The sequence below is a fragment of the Anas acuta genome, chromosome 1, assembly GCF_963932015.1.
Source record: "Anas acuta chromosome 1, bAnaAcu1.1, whole genome shotgun sequence".
Classification (NCBI taxonomy): Eukaryota; Metazoa; Chordata; class Aves; order Anseriformes; family Anatidae; genus Anas; species Anas acuta.
Window position 1 is genome coordinate 164,841,950 of NC_088979.1, and position 27,233 is coordinate 164,869,182.

General features: G+C 36.9%; 1 protein-coding gene across 3 annotated transcripts in view; it reads right to left on the reverse strand.

Annotated features, from left to right (window-relative positions):
- ZDHHC17 (zinc finger DHHC-type palmitoyltransferase 17) overlaps nt 1–27,233 on the reverse strand; it is a 73,551-nt gene that overhangs the window by 18,158 nt on the left and 28,160 nt on the right. For 2 of the 3 annotated variants that reach the window (XR_011091913.1, XM_068669130.1), the window contains exons 4-10: nt 22,106–22,183; nt 20,569–20,713; nt 15,173–15,237; nt 14,254–14,416; nt 9,543–9,668; nt 7,627–7,769; nt 5,371–5,473 (exon numbers count right to left, since the gene is read on the reverse strand). Coding sequence is in view for 2 of the 3 variants with exons in the window: in XM_068669130.1 (XP_068525231.1) it covers nt 5,371–5,473; nt 7,627–7,769; nt 9,543–9,668; nt 14,254–14,416; nt 15,173–15,237; nt 20,569–20,713; nt 22,106–22,183 (823 nt within the window). In the remaining variant the exon portion in view is untranslated. The remainder of the gene's footprint in view (nt 1–5,370; nt 5,474–7,626; nt 7,770–9,542; nt 9,669–14,253; nt 14,417–15,172; nt 15,238–20,568; nt 20,714–22,105; nt 22,184–27,233) is intronic. The other variant, XM_068669131.1, reaches the window with a different exon arrangement.

Consider the following 27,233-nt stretch of genomic DNA (forward strand, 5'->3'; position numbering starts at 1 on the left):
AGGAGAGCCTAAGAGACTCCCTGCAGAGTTTAAGTTTTGCCTTTTACTGTGGTGTTCTGAGATGAGTGCTACACTGACAATCTAAACTGTGGCAGGTAAGTATCACAGGTGGGAGGCATTGAGTGTCCACATGAAAAAATATATTTATATATAGGCAATCATAACTACATAAGTGAGGAAGACTAAAAACCAGCATTTTTCATCAATACTTTAATATATATATATATATATATATATATATATATATTTTTTTTTTTTTTTTTTTCCAAAAGTTTGAAGCAAAGCTGGGGAGAAGGGATAAAAACCATCCAGACTTCAAAGGAGAAAGGAAAGTTAGAGTTGTATTTTGCAGAACATTTGTAGCATCTAGTGTGAACAAAACTCCAACTCTGAGATTCACCTCACTGACTTTAAATCACTTCATATGCCTTCAGACACTACATAAAGAAAAATCCACTTCCCATCTTCAGCATTAAGATATTCAAGGCAGACAAGCAGTGCCATGCAATTATTATTATTTTAAATTATGAATTCCCCTCTGATATTTACTTTCAAAAAGATCTTTGCAACTTGCATCATAGACATCTCTCAAAACTCTCCATACATAACAAAACCTGTGTAGTTTAGCGTTAGCTACAGAGGAGGGAATTGGTTCTCCAGAGACAGTGCCTCATTTGTCCTTACATCCTCATTTACAGCTACGCCAAGGAAGCCACATTACCATATTAATGGCTGCAGAAAGCATGATAGAGCATTTACCTTTGGCACCATCACCAATCTGCTGTCTTTTATGAGGCTTCCCTGGTTTTCACTGTGAGGGACAAGGCAGAAACAAGCATGAAATGTTTCCTACTTTTAGTCTCAATCAGCATCCTTTAATTATAAGAACAACAAGCTGAAAATTATTCCAGGAAACCACTTGGAACCAAGAGACTATCTCATTAGAAAGAAAGAGAAAAACAAACAAGCAATCCCCACCCCACCCCAAACCCCACGAGCAATGCAAACATGTGATCAAGTAATTTTTTATCCTGACTTGCAGCCTATTTAGGACAGCCCAAACAAATGATGATTCCTGGTATCGCAGCTACAACACCATGCAACAAACTCTGAAACCAAGCCAAAGTACACATTATAAACCAAGATATGCTCTTCCACTCACTACTAAGCCAGTAATAAAGTCCTTTTCTCCTAAAGCGCAAGATCTACAGCTAACATAAGATCAATACCAGCTAATGAATCTGCCAATTCATAATAGCTGTAGGTCTGGATCCAAGCCCACAGGTAGGTAACAGAAGATTGGGACACGAGAGGTCTCATTTTGATAGGTATTTATTCAACTGTATTCATTTTTTTTTACCAACTAAAGATCTGCTAAACCTCTCCACCTCACCCCCATCCTCTATTTATAAAGAAAAACCCTTTAGTTTCCAAAAAGTAATTGACTCGCTACCATCTCCTCCACCCCAGAAATGTTTACTTTTTAGTTAGAAAAAATATTTTGACAAGGGAATGTAAGTCACGGACAGCTGGAACTGGGGTTTGGATTTTTTCCCCCTGGTTTTAGTTCCTCTAGAAACAAAGCCACTGCCTTCTTTCTTTCTCCATGCAAGACTTTCTGTTGTTTTCCTGCTGGCAACCTTTAAATTTTGATGCTATTTGTTATGTTTTCACTGCTTAGCTGTACCAATGGGCTTGTTACTGTCTTTAAAATATTATGCTACTGTAACAGCTTTGTGAAAGCATGGAAATGACCATGAATTCTCTTACAACCAGTTTTAAAAATTATTTCTTTTACTAATTGAAAAAGCATGCAGTACTTGTTTTCCTTCACCTAGATACCACTAATATACGAAGTGTATTTGTCATATTGTGGAGGTAACCAGAAAAGCATCAGTCAATAATAAATTATTAACATGCAGACCATTTGGTTTCTATCTCCTTACCTCAGCTTTGCAAGTGGTATGCCATGACAAAAAAGCATAATTAATGAAAGCTACATACCCACAATTGCATCAAATGGAAGGGGTAGAACAACAACAACAGTTATCCTATGAATATTTTGGGTTACAGTACACCCTGACACCTTAGAAAAACAGCAGCAAAAGAACCTCTGACACAACAGGATATATTTTTTCAGCTGTAACTGAAAAGACTGTATGAACAACGGAGATATTAACTCCGTATATGTCCTGAACTTTTACAGGACACAGAAGAACATACTACCTATAAATGCTGAAAGAAAGTAATGAAATGTTAAATTCTACTCCATTATTTGAAAGTGTACGTTCAACTGTTTTTTACCTTTTAAAATTAAAAATCAATTAAAACACAGTGATCGTGTGTAGGATTTTTATTACTATTATTTACTCCTGCTTTGCAAACAGTAGAAGATACACTATGAGAGCAAGACATAACTATTCTTTGTTATGCACAAAAAAGCAGAAGGGAAGCGTGGGACCCTAGATTTCATAAATAAATACCCGGCTCATACATTTCTCATTCCCATCAAGAACAGTATTTCTATTTTAACAAATAAATTAGTCTTAGAAACCACAGGGAAAAATCCAATCCAACTGAAACATTTACGTAATTAAGTACATTAGATTCATATAAACTATTTCAATTTACTTTCAAGATTGGTCTTTTAAAAGACACACCGTTAGGTTTTACGACTTACAGAAGGCCTTATTTTCCACACGACCACCCTGAAATTCAAGAAAATGCACTGCTAATCATTAGTTTTGTATGTTCTTTATGATACATTGTCCTGTTCTGCCTCATTAGGATTAAATCCAGAAGACTGGATGATCTTTCAGACACCTTAAACATATCCACATGAGAATTCTTAATAAATACTTGAACATTAAATGTATCACTTGCATCAGTAAGGACTTTCACATTACTTATAATATTACACTTAAAGTTCCACTATGGCATTCCTTGACAATTGTTTCAGGTCAGTGCTTTTTTCCTAAGCAAGATGTTGTCAGCTTTCAGGAAAACTACCAGGACAAGTTTCATTACATCAGCATTACAGAGTATAAAGCAGTAGTACTCTGGTCTGCTGTAAGTAATCATATAAAGCTGTAAAAATACAAGAATCCTTTCCCCAACCACAATACTGTGCCTCATGCTATAAAAATAGAGCAGGCATGCAATTTCTTTTTTTTTCCAATAAAGCTACAGGGCAATTTTCCAGAAAAAGAAGAATGAATTTGGAATCTTATTACAAAGACTTCCAATTTAAAATCATCAATTAAAGGAAGATGGCCTCAAGTAATGTCATTAAAGCTGCTTGTCACACAGAATTGTGTCAGTTCTAATGAAAGCAATCAGTAGGAACTGAAGTTTTAAACTACTACTTCTGCATGCAAAAAGACTGTTGCAAAGGTTTTTTTGTGACACCTACCTTAAATCACAAAAGCAGTACAGTATTTTATTGATGTTCTGAAGTCAGACTTTTATATTAAGGTAACTAATTGTCCATGCTGACTACTTCTAGTGGACAATAAACATTACCCTGTGACATAAATTTCAAGTTACATTAATCAGGACAGCTACCAGAAATAAAAATCTAAGTTAGTACATATAAAATACATACATTTTCATATGACTATGAAAGAACTGCAGGCAGAAGAAAAGAAAAAGATATATAAATATATTTATATAAATCTCACAATTTGCCAGCCTTAAGGCACAGCTTTACACATAAAGATAGAGGCCATCACCATGCTGTGCTGGCTGTGGCAGACATTTTAACATGGTCAAGGACTATAACTTAAAATTAAACACATACTTAGATTTGGTTCAAGATAATGTTGCGTTAGCACAAGAAAGCATTTCACAGCAGCTCAATATTTGCTACCCAAAACATGCAGCAGTGTAAACAAACTTGAGTTCCTAAAGAAAACCTGTAAGGTTTGAAGCACAAGGATTCAGAAATGAGGCGGTGCAGTTGTTAAAACCGCCTAAGAAAGTTATATTGCACAATTTGCCAGAAGTCAGGCTTCTTTCCTTAACAACAACAACAAAAAAACAACAGAAAAGCAACTTCAGTCTGATGGCATGACATATTTAGACAGTATTACTCTGTCCTTCAAGAAATGGAAAAGTATATCTCCATTTTAACTACTATTTTTTTAAATACATTTTTGTTATTTATATTGTACTTACGTTTCTCATTCTGCACTTACCAGTAAGTAAAATTGAAAAAAAAAAAAACAAACACAGAAAATCAGACCAGAAAGAGATTGGTAGTAGTATCAGCCTTTCTAAATGCCTATTTCAAGGCATTCTCATGTTAGTATGGATACAAATAGTTTTTGTATTTAGCAGAAATGAGATTTTCTTATTTAAAAAAAAAAAAAGTATGCAATAGCAGTTGTCTCAAAATATATTAAGAAAGCTGTTATTCACAGCAGCACCTTTACAAACACAGTAGCCCAAGGCAGCATGTAAACATGGATCTCCTCTCTGTTCGCAACCCAAAAACATGAGGCTCATTTAGCTGAGATTGGAGAACATATTAAGAAGATGATAAAAGGGGTGCAACTACCTTATTTCATAGTATAATTTCTCTGAAACAGAAAAACCGTTTCCAGAAAAGTCAAGCTAATATCCATTATAATATATTATGATGGGTACTAATTTATTAAGTTCATTTCAACTACTTGCAGCTACAAGAACTACATTAAACATTTAAGAAAACATTAAATCTCTAGTCAGTTAGTAAGTTATTGTAATTACAATACCCAAGTTGTTTAAAAATTTAAACCTGTTTCCTTAAGGGATATAACTGATATTTTTCAGTGAACTCTAAATCAATTTCTACCCCAGCAGTATGTAGGGTTTATACGTAGGCAGACAGTAAATAACATAAACCATGGTTGTATGCAGTCTCTATAATCTAGTGTAGTTAATACATTAATCTTCAAAGACTGAAATACAGTTAACTTGAACTTACCTACAGTATGTATGGAATGGAATTTGCAAAATCTTCAAGAACTACCTACAAAGCTAACTCCACTAGAATTATTATGTATCATAAACTACCTACTGCTTTTCAGAAAATTAAAATTTGTCAACTTACAGCCACAGCGTACTTTGTAGACCTGCTTACATTTCCCCACTGAAGAAACTGGTAAAACACAGGAGATTTTGCTGACTGCCTCCTTCTACTTACTGAAGCAAAGTAATAATATGCACATTTTAAAAGTAATAAAATAATTACCATCAAGACAGAATGTTTTTAATGGTGACAGCTTTTTAAAATTTTAATTAGTTTACTTACTCTTATATGTAGGATGATTCTGGGTATTACCTCATACTACTAACATGAAAGAAATATTACTGTACACAAAAAAGGATATCATTCCAAAACCAGAAGAACCACGTCACATACATCCAGAATTTTGTTGCCAAGTATATTCCAAGAGGCAATGCACTGTGCATAGAGTGATCAAAGAATGACCTGTAAAGCAGAAACAATCTCACATGAGTTTGAACTTATAAAGCATAAATCCTAAACTACAGCTTCTGAAAATACAATTCCTGGTATACTATGTACTACTATAAGGGATATTGCAAAATATGCCACAAAAACACTCTTCACTTTTATGTTCAGAGTTCAATTTTCAACCTGTCCAGATGAATGGACATGACTAGAATGTGTTTAATTAAAATTTATACATTCACTTTTGAAGTTCTATCCCAGAAAAAATGAGATAAACACAATCTGTAGATCTTGAGAAACGTGCTTTACAGAAAATAAGACATTAATAGCTGAATTTAAAAAAAAAAAAACTGTCTTTATAAAAACTGAACTTTTCTATATAATCTCACAATGTTTCCTGAACTTATAAAAAAATATTTGCTATACACTTTAAAAATATGTTCCATCCTCACAACAGGAAAAAAAAAAAAAGCATACAGCTTGATTGTTTTGAAATTGTTCATGATATCAGAAAACCCATGTTTTTTCCTGATTGCTATTTTTATACTCAGTGAACCATTGTACTTTTAATAAGCCACAAGCCAATAGCACCACAGCAGTCAACCTGGACAAGAAATGTAGAATGCTTCAATATTTAGCTACAACTATGCTGACAACAGGTACACGCCTATGAGATTCCTAACCTACAGCACGGATAGCAGTTGCAAACTATATTTACACATGAGATCCTAAGGTATTAACTCATACAATGGAAATTACATGTTAAAATTACTTCAGTAAGAAAAAGGCTTAAGAGACCTTGGTATTATCTGCCTACGTGTTTGAAATATTTCTGATTCTTGAATCTTCTGCTTCTGTTACAGTTGCCAACAGAAAGTCAAAGGAAAAACAGATGATTTCCCACATCACTAGATTTGCCAGGTTCCAAGATTCAATGTTACTTCTTTAATAAAAAAATAAGCTATTGGAATTCTTTTCACCTTCTCACACTCTTGCATTTTAAAGAATATTCTGCACAGAATCTGAATTTAGTCTGGACAAACTAGGTTACTGACTAGGTAACTCTATATACAAGAAAAAGTTGCTGAACATATATATCACACTCTGAACTGCTCAATTCCTCAATATAAAACTTCTTTCAAAACCTGTTTAAACATCCTTACATTGAAGCTTTTCCCTTTTTGTCCTGATAGTGCCTCAGGGCTGCCATGGACTAACGTGTGCATTGAATAGCTTTCATTTTACTCCATTACTCCTTGTAGTAACTTTCTCTCCTCTACTGGAAGCTTAGCTATTTTGAGAAAATCCTGTAAGGCAGATGAGCTACGATGGTAAATAATACGCAAATATAAAGATCACTGTAAACTTGTTTTATGGGGCAGAAATATTTTCTTTTCCTCTACATTCAATGCCAGAAGAGCAGAAAGTTCCTAAGTATGATGATATAATAGGTTTTTCTATACATGCCACACATAATAAAGAAAAGCAAAGCACTTATGAAATGGTCTAAAGATCTTGAAAATACACTTAAGTACACCTGTGTGTGTGCATATGTATGTACATTTACAGTTATTTAAAGAAATCATGAAAACATCTCAAGTTCTTTATGATCAGGTAACAAATCAACATTATAAGAAAGCAGCCTTTTTCTTTAGTCATCCCTTTCCACAAAAACAGAAGCTACAAATGACTATTTCTCTCTGTAAGTCTCTTTAGATACCATTTGGGTATTTAAATTCTAAAACCACGGGTTTTAATTATTTTTTTTTTACTTGCACATCTTTCTTCTATCCCTTTCTGGTAGCTTTTCCCTTGACTGTTTTCTACAAAATTCACACTGATAACTCTTTGTAGGCAGACATTCAGCACCCTCCTCTGGAGAACAACTGAATTTCTGTTCTGCTGTTAGCTTCTATTAGCTCAATGGCATTCAACCAAGATAATTTCATGTCTATCTGCAAGACAACTGAGCACTCCAAGAGCAAAGTTGCACAAGAACTTTCCCAGAAATAGTTATTTAAAAAAAAAAAAAAAGTAAAAAAAAAAAAAAGTTGCATGTCCAAAAACTGGAAAAAAATAGAAATTTCAGATTATTTATCCAATAAATATGATGCCAACAAAACACTTGTTGTGTGCATGCTAAGCAGACAGTGTCTTGGTGAAACACTTACTTTGAAAGAAACTGCACCATAGCCCAAACGCCACCATACATCAGCCCTTTAATGAGCCAAGAATCAATGTCTAGGTCTGCTATGAACCCAACCAGCCAAATAACTAGGAAAGGAGTTCCCAGCATCACCTTCTGACGGAATTCCTATACAGAAACAAATATCAATAAGCAATTCTACTTTTAGGAACAGGTTGTATAACAATATTATATAATAAAAAGGACAGTCACAAAATCTTGTATAATTTTTCAAGAAGTTTGACATACGGGAAAGAATAGTCATGATTTTTTGTCATTTCCTATATTTATATATCTCCAGTGTATATGCAAGAAAAAAATAATCTTCCTAAAATTCTGTAACAAATTAGTAATTTGCTTTAGAAGAACCCTCTTTTAGAGACTTTGGTATTAATCTAGAATAAAGGCAATAGAAGTTCTTTTTTAAAAAAACATTGTGAAGTGCATAAATGACTATATAAATCAGGTTAACCTCAGCAAACATTAACAATTGAAGTGATGTAAGTAATAGATTAAGTCATACAGAAGAGTATACAAATAAATACAGGACCCGTTTTCCTTCATATTATGTAGCTACAATTCCCGATCAAGGCACCTTGAACTCTTTCTGGAAAGCACAGTCACAGTGAACGTGTGCAAATAATACAACACATAGATCACTTATGGGCCATACTTGTTGCATCGTTATATGGCAATACAGTTAAAAAAATCATCAAGATGCAATATATCTTTAAATCAATAAATAATTACAAATCAATGACAGCAACACTTAATATCCTGCACAATACTCTCACTGGTAAGAAAACATTAACACTATGTAAGTCCTACAACTTCCTCGCGAGGGGGAGTGGAGAGGCAGGTGACAGGTATTCTCTGTAAGCACCAGTGATAGGACCTGCAGAAATGGTGTTAAGCTGAGGCAGGGAAAGTTTAGGCTGGACATCAGGAAGAGGTTCTGCACCGAGAATGTGGTTGCACACTGGAACAGGCTCTCCAGGGGTGTAGTCACTGCACCAAGCCTGTCTGAATTTAAAAAGTGATTGGACTCTGCACTTAGTAACATTGTCTAAACTTTTGGGCAGAGCTGTGTGGTGCCAGGAGTTGGACTTGATGATCCCTATGGGTCCCTTCCAACTCGGAATATTCTATGATTCTATGATTCCTCAGCACTATAGGCAAACAGTTTTTCATGCTAGAGCAACACATTAGCCTTTACATCGTCTATTCTTGTCTCCTCCTATCTGCAGTATTAGATATTAACCTGAGCAGAAAAAGGCCTCCACTTAGAGATTCATATGACATTATAATAGTGCCAAGACTGACTGCTTTTGGCATTGAACAGAAAATACTACATAATAGAGAGAAGATCAGAGTTCAGGCTATCTAAAACTCTTTCGTCCTTCACAGAATCACAGAATTTCTAGGTTGGAAGAGACATCAAGATCATCGAGTCCAACCTCTAACCTAACACTAAAAGTCCCCACTAAACCATATCCCTAAGCTCTACATCTAAACGTCTTTTGAAGACTTTCAGGGATGGTGACTCCACCATCAGATATTCGAGAATCAGCTTTGTAATAATATTGGCTATGCTCAACAGTACCACTGGTTGGTACTTTCTTAACAATTAGGCAGCACAATAGCTAAAGGTAATTGTGGAGGCCTATGGTTTTCTTTCCTCCTGCCTTTAATAAAGTTGTGGATGGTTCGTTGTTGTTTATTTTGTTTGTTTGTTTGTTTTAATTTATTTTGAAATTACTTTTGTCATAAAAAATGATGTTTGCTAAAACTAAAATGTGGGGAATGCACAGTGTGGAATTGCTTACCTTAAACAAACAAGACCCCTCTCCCACCAACATCAGCAGTAACACTGATTTACATAAGTGTTATACTACTTCTCACCTTATCAGCTTTTAGTTTTCTCAGAAAGGATGGACTGTCATATCCCTTAGCCTGTCTTGCTTCCTGTAGGTGATTGATCATCCAAACGTTTTTCCTCTGTTTTGCTAGATCAAGTGGTGATTCTCCCTGCCAGGAGTATAAAAGTGGGAAAAATCTAATTTAAAAATAAAATGCATTCAGGGAAATATATTTAAAATCAGATTAAGCTAGATTCTGGCTTTTTTATTCCTTTGCAGCTTACTTGACACCAATCATCCTTCATTCCTTTCGGTCTTTTTCACACTCCCATAACTACACAAGTGGACAAATATAGAATTAAGGTGTGACGCTGATGTATGTCACGATGTAGCAATAATCATTGCCTTTGGCATAACACATCTGTGCTCTGCTGTTCTATACACAGTCCACTAGCCTGTAAATGAAAGACTGTGCTTCCCCCTTGGCTATTGACAGGCAGCAGAAATCAAGCAAAGAAAAAGAACTCGTGACCCACTGGATCATGGAAACTCTCCCAGCCTAAAGCCTGACTTCGGTTAACTCTCTGCTTTCTTGGCAGAGAGAAGTAACTAATATCACGGAATGCTTCTGATTGCTCGTGTTCAACTTATTCCAAAACTCCAAATTTTTGTGCTTGGCTTGTGCTTCACATACTTTGGGTGCAAAGCCAGCAATGGTCCATGCTTTTGTATTCCCTACATTGAGAGGACTGACAGACAAAGCAAAAAGAGAGAGAGATACAAGGGCCAAAGGTGCCTACCAAACTGATTTTAATTTATTGCTTTCTAAACTTTTAGGAAGAGAGCTAAACGAAAGTTACTGACTAGGTCTAAAATTATAGAGGAGGCAAGAGACAACCAATTGCAGGTACCTCCAGCTTCAGTTTTGCATTTGACTCCTCCTCTCTTCTACTGGAGTTAAATCCCCTCCTAAACAAACCATTCATGGAGGCTTGAAAAATGGCTGAGTCCTCCATTGCTTGGCCCCCTCCTAAAAAAAAAATTGAGACAGGTACCAGAAACTGAAATTACCCACAAAGGGCAATAATTACTATAGACAGAAGAGATGTCAAAGACAAAAAAAAAGGACAGTTAGCTACCTACATCCCATAGAAAGAAAATGGGAATCAACTATTTAATTGTCATCTCTTGCTCCAAATCTCTAAAAGGAGGGTAAACAGTGCATGCTATAGATTATGAAGTGAAGCTTTTTGCTGCCTAACAGGATCTTGCATGATGCCTGCCCAAAGAATTCAACTACCAAAATCAGAAAGAAAATAATAACCTTTTTACATAATTTGGCTTCAAAGTTATTTAGCCAGATGATTAAGAAACAGATTGAGACTTCTCAATTCTCAACAGAAATGCCTGAAATCAAACTATGGTGCCTGCTTCATCACCAACATAATTGCATCTTGAATCACTACTGTCGGGAAAACTCCAGGCATGTCTTTTAAATTTATTTTTATTTAAATATCACCTTGAATATCCAGACTGTAAAGATTACCTGTGGACAAGCAATTCCCTCTGGGAGTTGATCTCCCAAGTAAATCCTGAAGTTGTCTTGGGGTCCAGCTGAGCATCCCTTCCACTAGAGGGCCATGAGACACCTAGGAACTGCCTAGATAAAAAAATTGAGGGAGCTTTAAAGAAGTCTTTGACTATGTGTCTAATCATCTGGCCATTTTAATATTTTCCTTGTATTCACAGGGATGGGTGGCTGACTTGCTTAAAAAGCGAAACAAAACCAAAAAGTATCAGGGATCTTGGTCTAGTAACCAGCTTAGTTTGCCAGCAAGCAGTAAGGCTTTAACAGATTATATTTTAAGATTAAGTGGTTAGACAGAAAGAATAGTCTGAAGCATCATTGCCATAGGGAACTTTACATATGGACTTGCACGGACAAACCTACAGATACACTGCATAATCAAGGAACTACACCTAAAATCCATTCAATGATTAACAGATGTAATTATTTTTTATTCTAATAAATATCTTCTTTAAATGATAAAAGCTCTTTTCACACTTCAGGGAAAAACAAAAAGGTGTTTCTGCTTATATTTAAGTAAAATTTACAGATTTCCCTCCCAATCTCAATAATAAACTGAGTCCTTGTGAAATCCTGTTCTCACCTGCCCAGTCTGTCTACTGGCGCGGCAAGATACTTTACCAACAGAAAAATGAAAAAAACAAAACAGAGAAAGAACAAAACAACAAAACAAAAAAACAACACTCCTTTGACTAATGAAAAGCAACTTCCACTTCCAACTGTAACTCAGGTCTCAAAAAGGAAAAAGAAAATCTTACTACCAAAAGAAAATTGTTATTTCTTGTCCAGCAAAATACAAAGAGGATAAATAACAAGAACAAGACAAACCCACTTAATGATTAACTTGAAACAACTAAACCTGTGATATATGTACATTCTGGTGTTATTAATCCATGATACCACTTTACATCATTTTACTTCCAAGAAGGGCATTCTCTCTCTCTTTTTTTCTTCTCCAAAGTACCAAGCTTTATTCTAAAAGAGTGCAATTGTTTGTATTATTCTCTTACGTAGCCCCCAGTAGCTCTCTCGAACTGTCATGCAATGTGAAAGCAGCCCCTCACTGAGATGACTGGTTCCAGTCTGTTCCAAACCCAGAACGCCAGCACAGCAGGCACTTCGCTACCACACACTGCCTAGAGCTGATACCAGAATGGGCAACATGGACATCTAGCATTTCATCTACTTCGTAACTGGAAAAAGATGAAGGGATATCAGCCAGTGTATTTCTTTAACTTTAGCTGTCTTATTATTTCTGGTTATTTCCATGGACTAGCTGAGAAAAGGACTTCACTAAGTACTGCTAGAGAAATTTGGAAATGACTACATTAGAAAGAAGCCTTTCATGATTCCCTTATCTAAGGAAACATGAGCCACTTAAATGTATGTGTTTTTTTTTTCTGAAGAAACCTTTTTCTTTCCTTTTTTTTTTTTTTCTAAACAGTCAAAGGAGAAGCACAAAACTGAATTCATATCTATCTGTCTACAGAAATCTACCAAAAATTTTATGCTTACTGTGAGCTTTTGCTGAATGTAAGATATATCACCCAAATCAGCTATCTATTATAAATCCAACAACAGTATGGCAAAACTACCACTGCTAGAATGATTTTGACATCTGAAGATCCTAGAAACATATAGGAAGGCATGCAAGAAACTTTGGCTGCACTGCAGAAGGCAGGCAGCAGATAATGAAATCAAGCACGTCTTCTGGCATGACTGGAAGGATATTATGATCCAGCAGGTTCAAAGCCTATTTTTCTACTGACTGCTGCTGTCTGTCAATAATGAAGGAGAGACCACGAACTGCATTCAGGCTAGCTGGTATAATTTCAGTTGGCCAAATGTACAAATTCGTATTACAGATTTCCTAAGAGTCCAGAAGCGTAGGTAAGGTGAGGACTTTGAAACTCTAGTTGCACTAATCAGTCTGGCAAGGGAAGCAAGTTATGACACAATGATTTCCCCCCCCCAAAAAAAAATATATACATATATTTTAACCAGGTGGCACAGGGAGGAGCTTCTCAACAGTTTGCAAGTGAGACTAGAAGCATAATTCATCCACACAACTGACCTTACAGACTAGGACACGTATTCACATCAGTACGCATCTACTGGATATAGAAGCTATAAAGTTACTAGCAAAATTAGATTGGACCCTTAAAAAGACTGTTCCATGCTGTTTAAGAAAATGGATGAATAGGTTTGTTTGTTTAAAGCATATGTTTATCACTTGTGCCAAGTGAAGTAAGGCCTAGTCATCTTAATTGGCAGGCAAAATGGTGAAAAGTCAGATTATTTTAATTAGATACTCAGTATTTTATACATGTAGATGTACAACAGTATTTTCCAATCTATCCATCCCACCTATAACATTAGGTGAAAAATACAAATATTTGAAGAGAAATGGAGTAGTGGAAAATTCTTTTTGCTAAAATTACATTCTTCTGACAGCACAGAAGAAACAACTTAGGCGATGAAGTACATCTCATTTGCTACACAGAACAGTCTGGAGTCAATGGACAAGAACACTGCAGAGCAAAGCTTCAGTAGGCTCACCCTCCACCACTGAAGAAGCTCTTAAAGACGCCAGGTCTACGGCATAAATTTTAACAGCTCCATGGCTGGTCTAACACACGCTAGGAACGGGCCCTGTAAGTGCTGAATCTAGCTTCATTAAGAGGTTCTGGCAGAGTAACCAGGCAACTTAAAAGTTCTGATGTGAAGAAGAGCCCATTTGCTTGTTTTACTCTTTGTGATATTTTTCAGTCTCAAACTTCCTTGCTGCCACTGGGAGATGGACTGTCACATCTCACTCCAACAAAAAGACAGGTACCCCAAAATTTCACTAGAAGACATTCAGATTATTTTTTTTAATCCAAATACACAGTGTTTCCTTCATGCAATCTAAATGTGCACCCCAGCTCCAATGTATTTACACATAACCACTGTTAAACTATTTACATGGGTACTTTTGAATGTTCAGATTTAATGGTTATGCATCACTGTTAGCAAATACTGACTCCCAGGTTAAAAACCAGTGGCATGACTTTTGCTCCATCTTCGTGATCTCCCCCATACCCACAGGAATCATCTACTCTTCAGATTTATCATAGCCTCTGCTATTTCTGCCATAAACCACTTACAATAAAAACAGACTGTTTACCTTTATATTCTGAGCATCAACATTAGCTCCAGCTTCTAACAGAAGACTAATAACTGTAGTATTTCCCGCTAGCACAGCCCAGTGCAATGCTGTGTTTTTGTGATATTTGTCTCCAAGATTAACAGAAACATTAAACGTAAGTAGTAATCGCGTTGGATCCACACTAGAAAGGAAAAGTCTTGTTAGATCTACAGAAGAACTCAAATACATTCCAACTTCTTGTTAACGAGTTCAGCTTCTATGAGGAATGTTTATTGAGTACAATATGTAATAGAAAAGGTTTTTAGCTGGTGATTCTGAATGGCTCAAATTTTATCCCACCAAAGAGAAACCACATTCCTGCTGAATTTAAAAGGAGCTTGTTCTGGGATGCCATGAAACACATTTGGTATGCAATTCTGTTTTAATTTCTTTCAAAAACTAACAGTACTAAGAGAGATTTGTAAAAGCAAGCACAGGATTATTAATTTGACAGAAAACCAAAGTTCTAAATATGTCAAGACTTCTACTTCGCATTCCAAAAGATGAAAATAGAATAGGATGATGATGTTGTTAATAGTAGGTATTTGCAGAAGCTCGCTTACGCTCCTCTCTCAGCAAGCAAAGGAGACAGGCCTCTCCAAGCAGGAAACTAACTGAGACTAAATTCATCTTTGGAGAACTGTCTTTGTACACCAACTTTCTCCAGTAATCTCCACAGGAAGATTTAGTTAGTAATCTAAAGTTCATATTAGTGAGTACATCTGAATTCTATCTTCACTCTGGTATAAGTCATAAATGAAGAAAGATAAAGTGGAAATTGCAAAAAGTACATTGGCTAGTTAAACCAAAGCACTCGCCAAAAAACAAAACCAGTCACCATTATAAGCTACTTAGTTAATGCCAAGACAAAGTCAAAATTGAAGTGAGTTTATATTACCTATGTGTTCTGTAAGCTGCCCACATTAGAGGTGTCATTCCATTTTGATCCATCATATCCACATCCTAAAAAAAAAAAGAAAAATATTGGTAAAATAAACAAGCATGCTCAAGCTCCAAGAGATACAAGGTTTGCAAATAAGAAGCAGTATTTTCTGACTAACCAAATGAGTTGGTGCAAACCTGGCAAGCTTTTAGCACATAATAAAATTGTATTTAAAAACGAAAACAGACATTAGCACCACCATTGCAAAACCATAACCATTCCAGTGTATCTTGAAAACTAAGGAACAACCATGATATTTAAGGCTAGTCACGTCAATCATACTATTCACTTTCAACATAAACACATAAATAGATGGTGTAATACTGCACTCCAACGCAAGATAAACCTAAAGTAACGCATCAATATTTAATGAACTACTTGATAAATTTGCATTAAAAGCATGACTTAGCACCCTACATGGCTGAATACTAGCTGCAGCTATTTTTCCACTCACAGAGAAATTTTCCTTAGTTCACTCAGGTCCAGGGGTATTTACATATTTGGATATCGACTTAATGGATGCCACAAAATTTTTATGCCAAAATAAAAGCTATTAATGAAAACAGTCAACTAATCTGTAATCAAGTGGTGACTAAACTGATGACTAAAAATTAAAAACAAAATAAAAACCATACCATTTCATTATTTTGCTTAACTGAACCTCTGTTCAGTTAGCCACAGAATAACAAAACAGCACCATCCAGGACATCTGAGTTCAGACAACTCTTTAAGACCAGAAAGGAAAGTATCGATTACCTGCAGGGTTTTGTTCTGCCCTGCTAACATGGAAGTTGGGAATTCCTAAAAATGTTTAGAGCCAGATTAGACTCTCAAGCACATTTGGGCAAGTTCCTCAGCCTGCCAACATTATATTGCTCTAAACTAACTTAATTCAAGACCTGAACAACTGTACTTAGAGGCAGTAGAGCTATATCAATATGTACTATGCTACTCCCCTCAGCCCACGTCTTGGTTTTGGCTGGGATAGTTAATTTTCTTTCTAGTAGCTGATACGGTGCTGTGTTTTGGATTTAGGATGAGAATAATGCTGATAACACACCGATGTTCTCGCTGTTGCAGAGCAGAGCTTTCACAGAGCCAAGGACTTTTCAGCTTCTCATGCTGCCCTGCCAGCGAGGGGCTGGGGGTGCACCAGGAGCCAGGAGGGGACACAGCCAGGACAGCTGGCCCAACTGGCCAAAGGGATGTCGCTACTCCAAGACAGGCTAGGCATTGGTGATGATGAGTGGTGAGCGACTGCACTATGCATCACTCGCTTTGTACGTTCTCTTATTACTATTATCATCATCATCATTATTATTAATCTTCCATTTCTGTCCTATTAAATTGTCTTTATCCCAACCCACAAGCGTTTACTTTTTTTTCCCCTCCCAATTCTTCCCCCCAACCCATGGGGGGCAGGTGGGAGAGGAAGGCAGTGAATGGCTGTGTGGTGCTCATCAGCCTCCAGGTTAAACCATGACACCTTACTAGGAAAATTAGGTTGAAAGTGTTTCAGTATCATTTGCTAGAGACACCCTTGAGAGAAATCCAAAACGTAGATGATGATGCCTTCTACCTGCCCTCCATTCCTTCCAAACCTTCTTCTCTGCTCCAGTGTCTGCCAAACGCCCAGCACCCTGGGACCCCCATGTAAGAAAAATATATCGGAAATAAAGTGATTGATGAAGGAGGAAAGAGAACCATAACTTTATTGCACAGTGTACTCAGAAACAAGTTACACGCACTGACGCCAGCATCCAAACCTGCTGGCTCTATGTACGTGTAGCCTTTTGAGCCTCCTAAGGCCGCACAATTGTTGGCACTGCCTTCAGCCGCCTGTTGCCGAGACTGGGAAGGAAATGAGAACCACAGCCTAACCTCAAGTTCGTTCATCCTTGAGAAGCACGCCTTTGATTCACAGGTCACACTGCGTGAACAACTCATTTTGAAAAATGCATGAATTACTGAGACGTGAACAATCACTCTTTCATCTTTAGATTACATACAGAAATGCAAAGCTTTGTGGCCAACAACAGATGCTTGATTGCTTGGAAGGAGGTAGAAAAAAAACGATTCCTTTAGTGATTCCACCTGACAAATCAAAACTCCACTTCACATACTACGTGACAGTTAAAAGAGGGGAAAAAAGAAAAGATGAGCTCCAGATTACTCCTTGCACAGATTATCTAAGCAGGCTGTACCTATTACTCATAATAAGCCACTAAGCTCCAGCATGGATGGAGGCAGATCCCTCTTCAAAGGAACTGTACCAAGAGACAAGGAAACTAAGATTCACTTGCATATGGTTTTATAGTCATACTAAATATGATGTACTTGTGGATAGAAGAGACGTGTCTAACAAAGCTCCCATCAAAAATTCTTTGTTATTCTGCCAGATCATTACCACATCCACATAATAAAAGGGCACATTTCTGAAAGAAACTTATGTTGCTCTTCTGTACCAGAGGGCTGAGACAAAAAAGTAAACCTTCAACAGCCTATACACCTCAGGAGACTGTTCTTTGTTCTGGTGTGTACCAACAGACATCTCAGCATTAACTTCTTGTTTAACTCTTGCTGACAGGTCAGCCTGGTACTGCTCACAGACAGGCATCTATGCTGTTAGAACAGGAACGTGAGCAATACGAGAACCAGATTTCGCTGAGTACAGTGATGTAACGATCCAAAATTATGCAGACCGATGCCTTGTGTATGTATTTCAAGTGTGAGAACACCACCAATCATAATCAGTAAATTATTAAAAATTTTTCTTATATAGGACAACTCTGGCTCTGAACGAGAACAACTTCACACATGTAAAGATGAGCCAGATTTTAATCCTACAACATTAATAAAAAAAGCTTCTGGAGAGGCAAAAGTATAGGGGAGGAAACAGCCTCCTGCATGGAAAGGAGCTGTGGCAACTATTCTGCTGCTTGAAGCCACTTTTCAGAAGCAATCTAGCTGATGAGTTTGAATTCTGAATAGCAGCCAGAGATCACAGCAGCATTCAGGCTTACCAGGGCATGGAACAGTAGCGCTCAGACCAGCCCTGCGTTACAATACAGCCTTCTCAAAAGCACAAAAAGCATCAAAGGATGCTTTCCAGTTAGAAATGCGCTGAATTGCACAGAAAGGGACCAGGAATTTGATCATCTTCAGAAACATTGCTGGTTATTTCACAGATCACAGACCTTTGTATAAAGATTCATTATACGCTTGTGGAGAATAGGGTTCTGAGCAAGGAAAAGATCCCTCTTACATGGACTGTCAGCCAGGGAAAAGGAAACTTGGGCTCTCAAAGAAACAGCATATTTAAAAGCAAACAGTAAAGAAAATTTATCAGGAAGGTGGATGTAAGAATGAAAACATTTCCTAATTTGGGGAAGACTTGCTAGTTATTCACTGAAATAAGAGATCTGACAGGGTCCTAGCGGAACAAACCGAGTGCAGCCTGACAGGCAATTTACCAAGCAAGGTGAGGCACACAACAGAAGCTACCTTGTTCTTCTGAACAACAAAAGCTCTGTTCCGAATAATCTAGTCCATCAAACAGAGTCTGTTTTGACAATCACGAAGAAGAAACATGACTGGCCTTACAATCCTGCAACTAATGTGCTGTAGGCTAGACCTAGCCGGTAAATGCCTGGTTTAGTAACTTCCCTGGCCTTGTGGATCCCTTCCAACACGGGATAATCTATGATTCCATGCAACCCAAGAGTCTCCCTCTGAACATCAGGAAGAACTTCTTTATATGTGAGTGACTGAGCTCTAGCACAGGCTGCCCAGAGAGGCTGTGGGGTCTCCTCCTTGGAGACCTTCAAAAGCCACCTGGACATGGCCCTGGGCAGCCTGCTCTGGGTGGCCCTGCTTGGGCAGGGCTTGGGCCTGGTGGGCCCCAGAGGGCCCTGCCAGCCTCAGCCCTTCTGAGATTCTGTTAAATTTACTTATTTAGTACCCAGGTGCTACAACTGGGTTGAGAATAAAGGCAAGCCTAATCTCTGGATATAAGAGAACCTGATCTCCGTAAAGGCAAAATACAAAAAAAAAAAAACACCAACCAACCAACCAACCAAAAAAAAACTTGCAAGTAGTAGTGGGGTAAGCCCATGTAGGCAAAAGCAGTTAAAGTTTACAAACCCAAATCATGGTATTATGAAGGAGGTAGAGATCACTGGGACCAAAAAGCAGAATTAACGACCTCGTATGCACTTACTGAAGGAGAATAAAAAGTAGAATCATTTATCTCCTACAGCTTCTACAGAAACTAAGTAGTTTCTGTAGTTAGATGTAGCACAACTAGAAAACTGTGAGTTTAGGGATTGTTATTGCAATGTTGTTGATATTACTATATTTTAAATACACAAATCAATAATTTTAAATTTGAGCTTTATGAAGTGCTTCTGAAACTTCCGAAAATAGCTCTTAATTCAAACTTATGGCATGGAAAGGATACTGAAATCATACTTGTTAACACTTGGGAGTTTTAATAAGAATCCGCATTAAAAGGAATTGATAAAGATCTGTTACCAAGATAATAGGTTGGAATTTTAAATAAATCTTAAAGCCAATTCTTTTATGTCTATGTATGTACAGATGCACACACATGCAGCTTCTCTTGGACTGAAGCATTATATGCTCAGATAAATAAATAGGCCAAGTCTGTATATAAAAATCAGGGCAAGCTGAATGTTCACAGGGAGGTTTCATAATCATGATAGAACATTTTAAAGGCTATTTATACCTTGTTGATGCTGTGCTTCACATGAGTTGGCACATATAGAACATCTGCAAGATTTTTCTGATATAAGTGCATGGGGTTTTCATTTTACATAGTTTGTGAACAAAATACAAAACTTGTTCCTGATAAAAGAGCATTCCTCTTCAATTTCTATTTTACAACAGCAATAAGTAAAAGTTACAGACTGAGGTATCCACAAAAAGATAAATGATCTATGACAACTCTGTCATTGGATTCTTTACCCATGCTTGATTCAATGTTTCTATTTCCAAAACATTTTATATTTCCAACATATTTGCTATCTTCATCACTGTTAATATTTAAAGATTAACTTCAGTAGAAATAAAGAATGGTAAAAGACTATCTGCTAGAATTGGCATATATTATACCAAGATATGAATTAAAGCCAAAGTTCTCCAACCTCTGTTCCAGGAAATTAAGTTAACAGATGGTATATGCATCAATTAAAATACAGTAGTCTACAGTAAAATACATTGAATTAGTGAGGTTTAGTCAGGCAAATATTTTGCACTTCCTGAATGATTTAATTTTCAACTCTTTTCTTATTCTGAGTAGAATCTATTTAAATATATTATTTAAAGTTTACCTGTCCCTTTGCTATCAGGTAAGCAACAATTGAAGTATGTCCAAACTGGGCTGCCAAATGAATACAGCTACATCCTTCTCCATCAATTAGCGATGGATCTGCACCATATTTCATCAGCTGTACAACCATGGATAAGTGACCCTGTCTAAATGTAAAAGAACACAGAAAACAAACAACTGAATAACTATATGCAAAAAAATATCAACTATTAAAATGTTAATATTTTAATAAAACAAATATGTTTAGAATTTAATTATACTACAGGAGCTTCTGAACTCTGACATATTTTGAAAACTGTGATTATCATGATTTGATTCTGCAACCAAGTATGCACACTCATTCAACACGAGCAAATTCTATGCAGCCAATGCACGCATCACATGCAATTGGCTTCGGTGAGTTGTGAATTAAAATACCAGTCAACTAAACACCCAAGTTCAGTTTGGAAGTCTCTACTGTGCCTGCTTCAAATTCATGTATGAAACCTGCAGTTTGAGAGATGTCCAAACTGGCTATATAATCCTGTATTTTGTAGTGTACATAGTTTAACTTTCTACTATTAATAACAGCACTAAAATAAAAATAGGAAGAAAAAGGAAAACGTAAGTCCTACTTGTCCTCCATACTACACTTAAAGCTCAGATATCTATTTGGTGCAATAAACATAGGCACATCCTTCCAGTTGATAAGGAGTACAACTATAACCACAGTGTTTCTGGCATGAGCTAAAAAAAAAAATTTGAATCTGTCAGAAACAGTTCTGGAAAACACAGAACAACAGATTACAGCTATGAACACCAGGAAATTTAATCAAATATTTGTGCTGATAACATACACAAAATAGAATGCAATCTGTAACAAAAAATATACAAGCTGAGATCTTTAAGAGTGTTACAAGCAAGTTGTCATCTTTAGTAAAGAAATTATCTTGATACATTATATGTTCTACAAGATAATTTTCTAAGCAACCTTTTGCAGTCTGCAGTTAAAAATGTCAATATGGACAGTGCTGCTTTCTTGTCCATTTCTAGGCAGTTGTCTGAAGAAGCAGACACCAGAAGGCTGTCTTCAATTTTCCCAGCCAGTCATCATTCTCAGACGACTTTCAACATTATAAACCTGATTTTAAGTGCATCTTAAAATATCCACACACATAACAGAAAGCTGCAAGGTCAATGTTACACAAAATCATCCCAAGCCCCAGCTGCACAAGCATCGCTGACCTGCAGAAGACTGACAAAACTAAGATCTACAAAGTAAGAATAAACCAAGGTGACTACAGACTCTAATTTTATTTTACTCTTTATCCTATCATAGAAGTCTTTCTCTGCATCAGACAAAAACTGAACTAATGCAGAAAGCTCTTGTAGCTCAAAGCTCAAACATATAACATTCATGGTGTGTGCAGTTATCAACAACTGAGTTCATTCCTGTGCAAGTATTTCCATAAAATACAGCAATCACATAAAGCAATCAGTAGCAGATACCAAGTTAAGAAAAACACCTAGGAAAAAAAATATAGAAGACTTTTCCTTACCTTGTTGCCCAGTGAAGTGGGGTAGAATTTAGATCTCCTCCAAGCTGATCAACAATAGCACCTTTTGATATATAGTATCTAGTACAACAAAAATAGTGAGAATTATTGCTCATTGTGGTTACACAGAAAGGACACAAAAAAACAGGCAATTACAGGTCAGAATTTTTGCTTTCATATAAACTTCCTTCTTAGAGGTCAATATTTTTTGCCTTTTTGATACGGCTAAGGAGAATAGGAACACCCCTTCCTGTGCTTTAAGCACACTGCTGCTTCCTAGGTTGGTTCCAACATAAAACAGCCTAGTTGTTCAACATACACAGACCATGCTACCATGTAAGTATTTGATAAAATGGATTCTTCTAAAATTTGTAGGGGTGCTTGTTAGGTTAAAATGAATTCTGACTTTGTGGTAAAGGAAAATGCTGCTAGAAAACTAGCATATTTAGAGAAGTTTGGCAAAGATGACAAAACTACATATAATTCATCTCAGAGCATGTATCATCACTGCAACTCCCCGCTGAAATCACTGTTCCAAGAGCTCCTGCTTAAGTTACAATTTTAGCCAAGTAGTAAGATTTTACATGTTTCTCTGTTGTAGTACAGCATTAAATACAGGACAAAAACATTTGAGTACTTCTAAAATATTTCTAAATGATGGGCTAGAGATTATCCTTTCCTCAAGAACATTTTTAAACAGATGGGAACAAAATATAAATTGTTGTAGTTAAATGTGGATTGCTTATTCAGTCATTTGTACTGTTTTGGCTAACTGCTTTCTTTGCTGTTTTATTTGGTACATGAAGCTGGCAGTATTATTTTTGCTTTGTGAAAGCAAAAATTCATGTTTTTAAAACCAGGTCTTCCCACAAGGCACAGAAATTTGGTTCTTCATTCACTACTGTAAATGCCAATGGCAAAGAGTTACAGCTAAAAGATCTTTGAAAAGTACTACCTAGGTACAGATTTCTAAGCGCTTGAAAATTTTGAGAACCTGCAGACTTTTTGCTTTCATAACACCTTTAAATATTACATGGATCCTCCTTTTCCTGCCCACACAAACCGGCCTTCAAATCCTCAGCATTGAGCTTCTGGCACCTCGATTTCCTCTAAGTGTTTCAAGACAGATGGCAAGAAGGACAACAAACAGAACAATCTGAAAAACGTTGCTCTAAGTAACTACCTTCTTCTTCTCGAATGCTTATCTGTTCATAGAGTGAAACTTCAAAAAGAGACCACAAGTTACCTACAGAAGCAATACCTGAAGAACGCATTTGCTAACAATGTACAGGCTAAAAAACCTAATACCCTGATCAATACAGGACAGTCCACTCTACTGCTCTCCGACACCCAAGAACAGCAATGCAGTGTATCTCTCTGCTGAAGTTAAGTGTTTGGACTTTTCAAAGACAACAAGGAAGATTTTCTGAATGTCTTGGTCCTGTGTAAGTGAAAAGGCAAAGCGTGTATAAGCTAAAGGGACAGCATTTCATCGTTGTGAAGCAAAGTCTCAGCTACCAAAGAACAAATTTCAAAAGATACCGAGAAGCAGATTCAGTCCATTTTAGGAAGGAGTTCCCAAGGAAATCTCGTCTAGATAAAAAGACAACACAGACATTCACAGCCAAAGCTTGGATCCATCTCACTGATGTGACAGCCACTCATGGGGAGGTGAACATTAAACAGATTGCCTTCATTCAAACACTGGTCCCTGCAGAAACGCAGAATATGTTCAGATTTTACCGAGCAGAAGCATTACTTACTGGCTAGTACATTTTATTTAGAACGACGAACTTGCAGTTTGACAACTGGGAAAATACAAGGCGACTATCTCCTGACAGATGGTACACTGAAATAACTCTTTATGTTTCCTTAAGGGTGTTCTAGACTAATTTGAGATTTATCACTGTATTACAGTACACATGGATGGGGAGATTTTTCTGCAAAAGTAGTCTGAGAACTTGATTTCCTGGTCTAGATAAACATCTAAATAGGACAATTTTGTGCTTCATAAGAATGTTACTGAAAGGAGGAACTGAATGATTTGACTCTCACTTAGTCATCCATGCATCCATGCTAGAAGATAACAGGTGTGCAAGTCCTATTTAAGCAATCTACTTACATTCAAAGCAAGAAGATCTGTTAAGAGGTCAGCTTAGGAAGAAAATACTTCCAATGATCTCCGCATTACAGTCACTAAGTCTTCGTCATGCATTTGTAAACTGCCCCTGTTTGGATTCAGGGGCTGTGAAATTAAAGTGCCTGCAGTCACCATTGCTAGAAAAAGTAGAAGGGAAATCCTCGTCTGGAGAAACAGGGACAGTGCAATTCAGTCACTAGGTAACTGTAGAGGTACAATGCTAATTTTTGCCTTTTCACAAAATCGAGTCAAAGACAGAGCAACAGATCAGTGTCATGATGAAAACAGAATGACATTATGGTTGTCCGACACTTGGGTGACACTTATCCCTGATCCTGCAGAAATAAGAACAGGTTCTGTAGCTTTCATAACGAAGCATCTTCACTGGTATCTAGGCTGAATCCGAAGTTTCACAGCATGGATGACAAACATCTGAGAACAAGAGAAGTCTAGTTCTAAGTCTGCTCTTTCCACAGACGAGCTGCTAAGCTCCTTCATCAGGATGACAACACAATACAGTCAATATCCAGTAAGACAGGCACTAAGATCTTGCATCATGAGACCATACCTAGACTCTTTCTCTGTGATACCAAGCTCACTAGCCAACATATGTAATGGAATCATCCACTGCACATAATGGACAGAAATGGTGGAGACCTGGGGAGAGATGTCAGCACTCAACCGTAGTCGGAGAGATCTCCCTGTCATATAATAAAAAACTAAATACAGGTTTAGCTTAGAGCTCAGACCTCCAGGCTTAGAGCTCAGACTTCCATCTATCTAAACCCAGTATTTTGATTTTGAACTGCCTCTATGTCTGACAAATGCTAAAACAAGAAATTATTAGCAACACGCTCGGAGGGAAAAAGTCTTGCAAAATACAACACAAAAAGCACATGCTGAAGTACCACTCAAAAAAAAAAAAAAAAGATTCAAAAGACAACTAATTAGGAATTTACAATTTGTCTGATTTTACTCTGGATGAAAAAAGGTCCTCAAGCATTTGGAGCTTTTTTTTTTAATAAAAAACTGAATATTATATGAAATGCTATTGAACTAAAGCATTAGGTTGCAATCAAGTATAATGCAGGCAGTAGATTCATAACAAAGCTAATATGGAAACTATATGTAAGTTAATAGGGAAACATTATCCACAATATAGGCCTATTTTCTTCATATGCCTGATAGACCTTACAAAGATACATCAAATAAGACAGAAGACATTTATATTACAGATATTGCAACAGCTCAAATAAGATTAATAGTTTATTGCACATAATTAATTTTGCATTCAAGTTGGATTTAAAAAGTGAGCTCAGAAAAAAAAAACAATTGCATTTATAAGTTGCATTTGTATTAAAGAAAAATAGCTATCTGAGAAATTGTACACATTGCAGTTATTTCAAACCAAGTTCTAAGCTGCTAGCCATGAAAGACCCAAGAGAAACCAGGAGGAAAATGGAATGAAAAGGAAGAAAACAATAGAATCTAAAACAATCTCACCAAGAAGGTTATTTGGCTAACCTGTGTTCTGCATCACTTTTGCAAGAGGCTGTCTTTCTGTGTGCCAGAAGGCACGCTGGTTACCCATCCTTAGTGAAAGGAAGATACCAAACGCAGAATTACAGTTTCCATGATACGTTCCTACCCACAATACAATAAAGGCATAAAACCTCCTACACTAGCTATTGTTTCCTTCATTCAAGCATCTACAGCAGGTGGCCCAGGACCATGCCCAGGAGGCTTTTTAAGATCTCTTAGAAGGGAGACTGCACAACCTTGCTGGGCAGCCTGTGCCAGTGCTCAGCCACTCGCACATGGGTAAATAAATAAATGAGATATGATGTTCAGATGGAATTTCATGTGTTCTAATTTGTGCCCACTTCCTCTTGTCCTGTCAGACAAGGAAGAACTCTGGCTCTGTCTTCTTTATTCCTTTTCCATCTGGTATTTGTAGACATTACTAAAATCCTTTCCCCTGAGACTTCTCTTCGCCAGACTGAACAGCCCCAGCTCTTGGAGCCTCTCCTCAGACATCAGATGCTCCAGTCCCTTAATCATCTTTGTGACCCTGCACTGAACTCACCCCAGGTATATCCATATGTTTCTTGTACTGGATAACATTAGCCTTTTTTGCAGCAAGGGTGCATTGTTGGTTCACGGTCAGTTTGCTGTGCACTGGGACCCTAAGGTCTTTCTCAGCAGAGCTAAATCTCCCTCTGTTTATCTACCTTTAACCTTCTTTTAAAAGAACTGCATCAGAACAAAGTCCTTTAAAAACAAGAAGATAAATATGAACCTCAGATCTGCAGGCAACTTCAAGAAACTCAAGATCTGTTCTGATGAAGGCACTGGTGATGGACATATATGGGGAGACCATGCTTAAAATGAAAATGTTCTGCATTTGGTTTTGTGTGGATTTACATTCATTCATAAGAAATATTTTGAAAAGTGGACTGATTGAAGATATGCAGTTTATACCAAATATCCTAGAATCTTGCTGATTCAGTAATATTTTGCGTATTTAGATATAACTGTATGTACTTAATTCATCATCTTGCTACTGGTAGAGAAAACAAACGTGCTGTATACAGTTCTGACTTATAAAACAGCAAACACTAAGAATTAGCAATTCCTAGTAAAATGCAGAAATGTTATTAAACTCAGAACTTCTTGAAATGCTGAATGAAGGATTCCCCTTCCATCATATTAATCTCATTTATTTAAAATACATGCTATTATCTTGCATGAAATTTCACTCCCTAAAAAAAAAAATGTTGGCACTTCAGCAAGTCCACCATAGTATCAAGGAATTACACATGCAGCTGAACAGCTATTCCACAGGTTCATCTCATCTGAGAAAAGCTTAAGCTCAAATACTAGACATGTAACAGGTTTTATCTTTGTTAACTGTGTCATCAAAATGGTGTCTGTAAAACATGCAGATTAGGTCTTCTGACTACTATCCCCTCCCTCAGATTTCAAGAACAA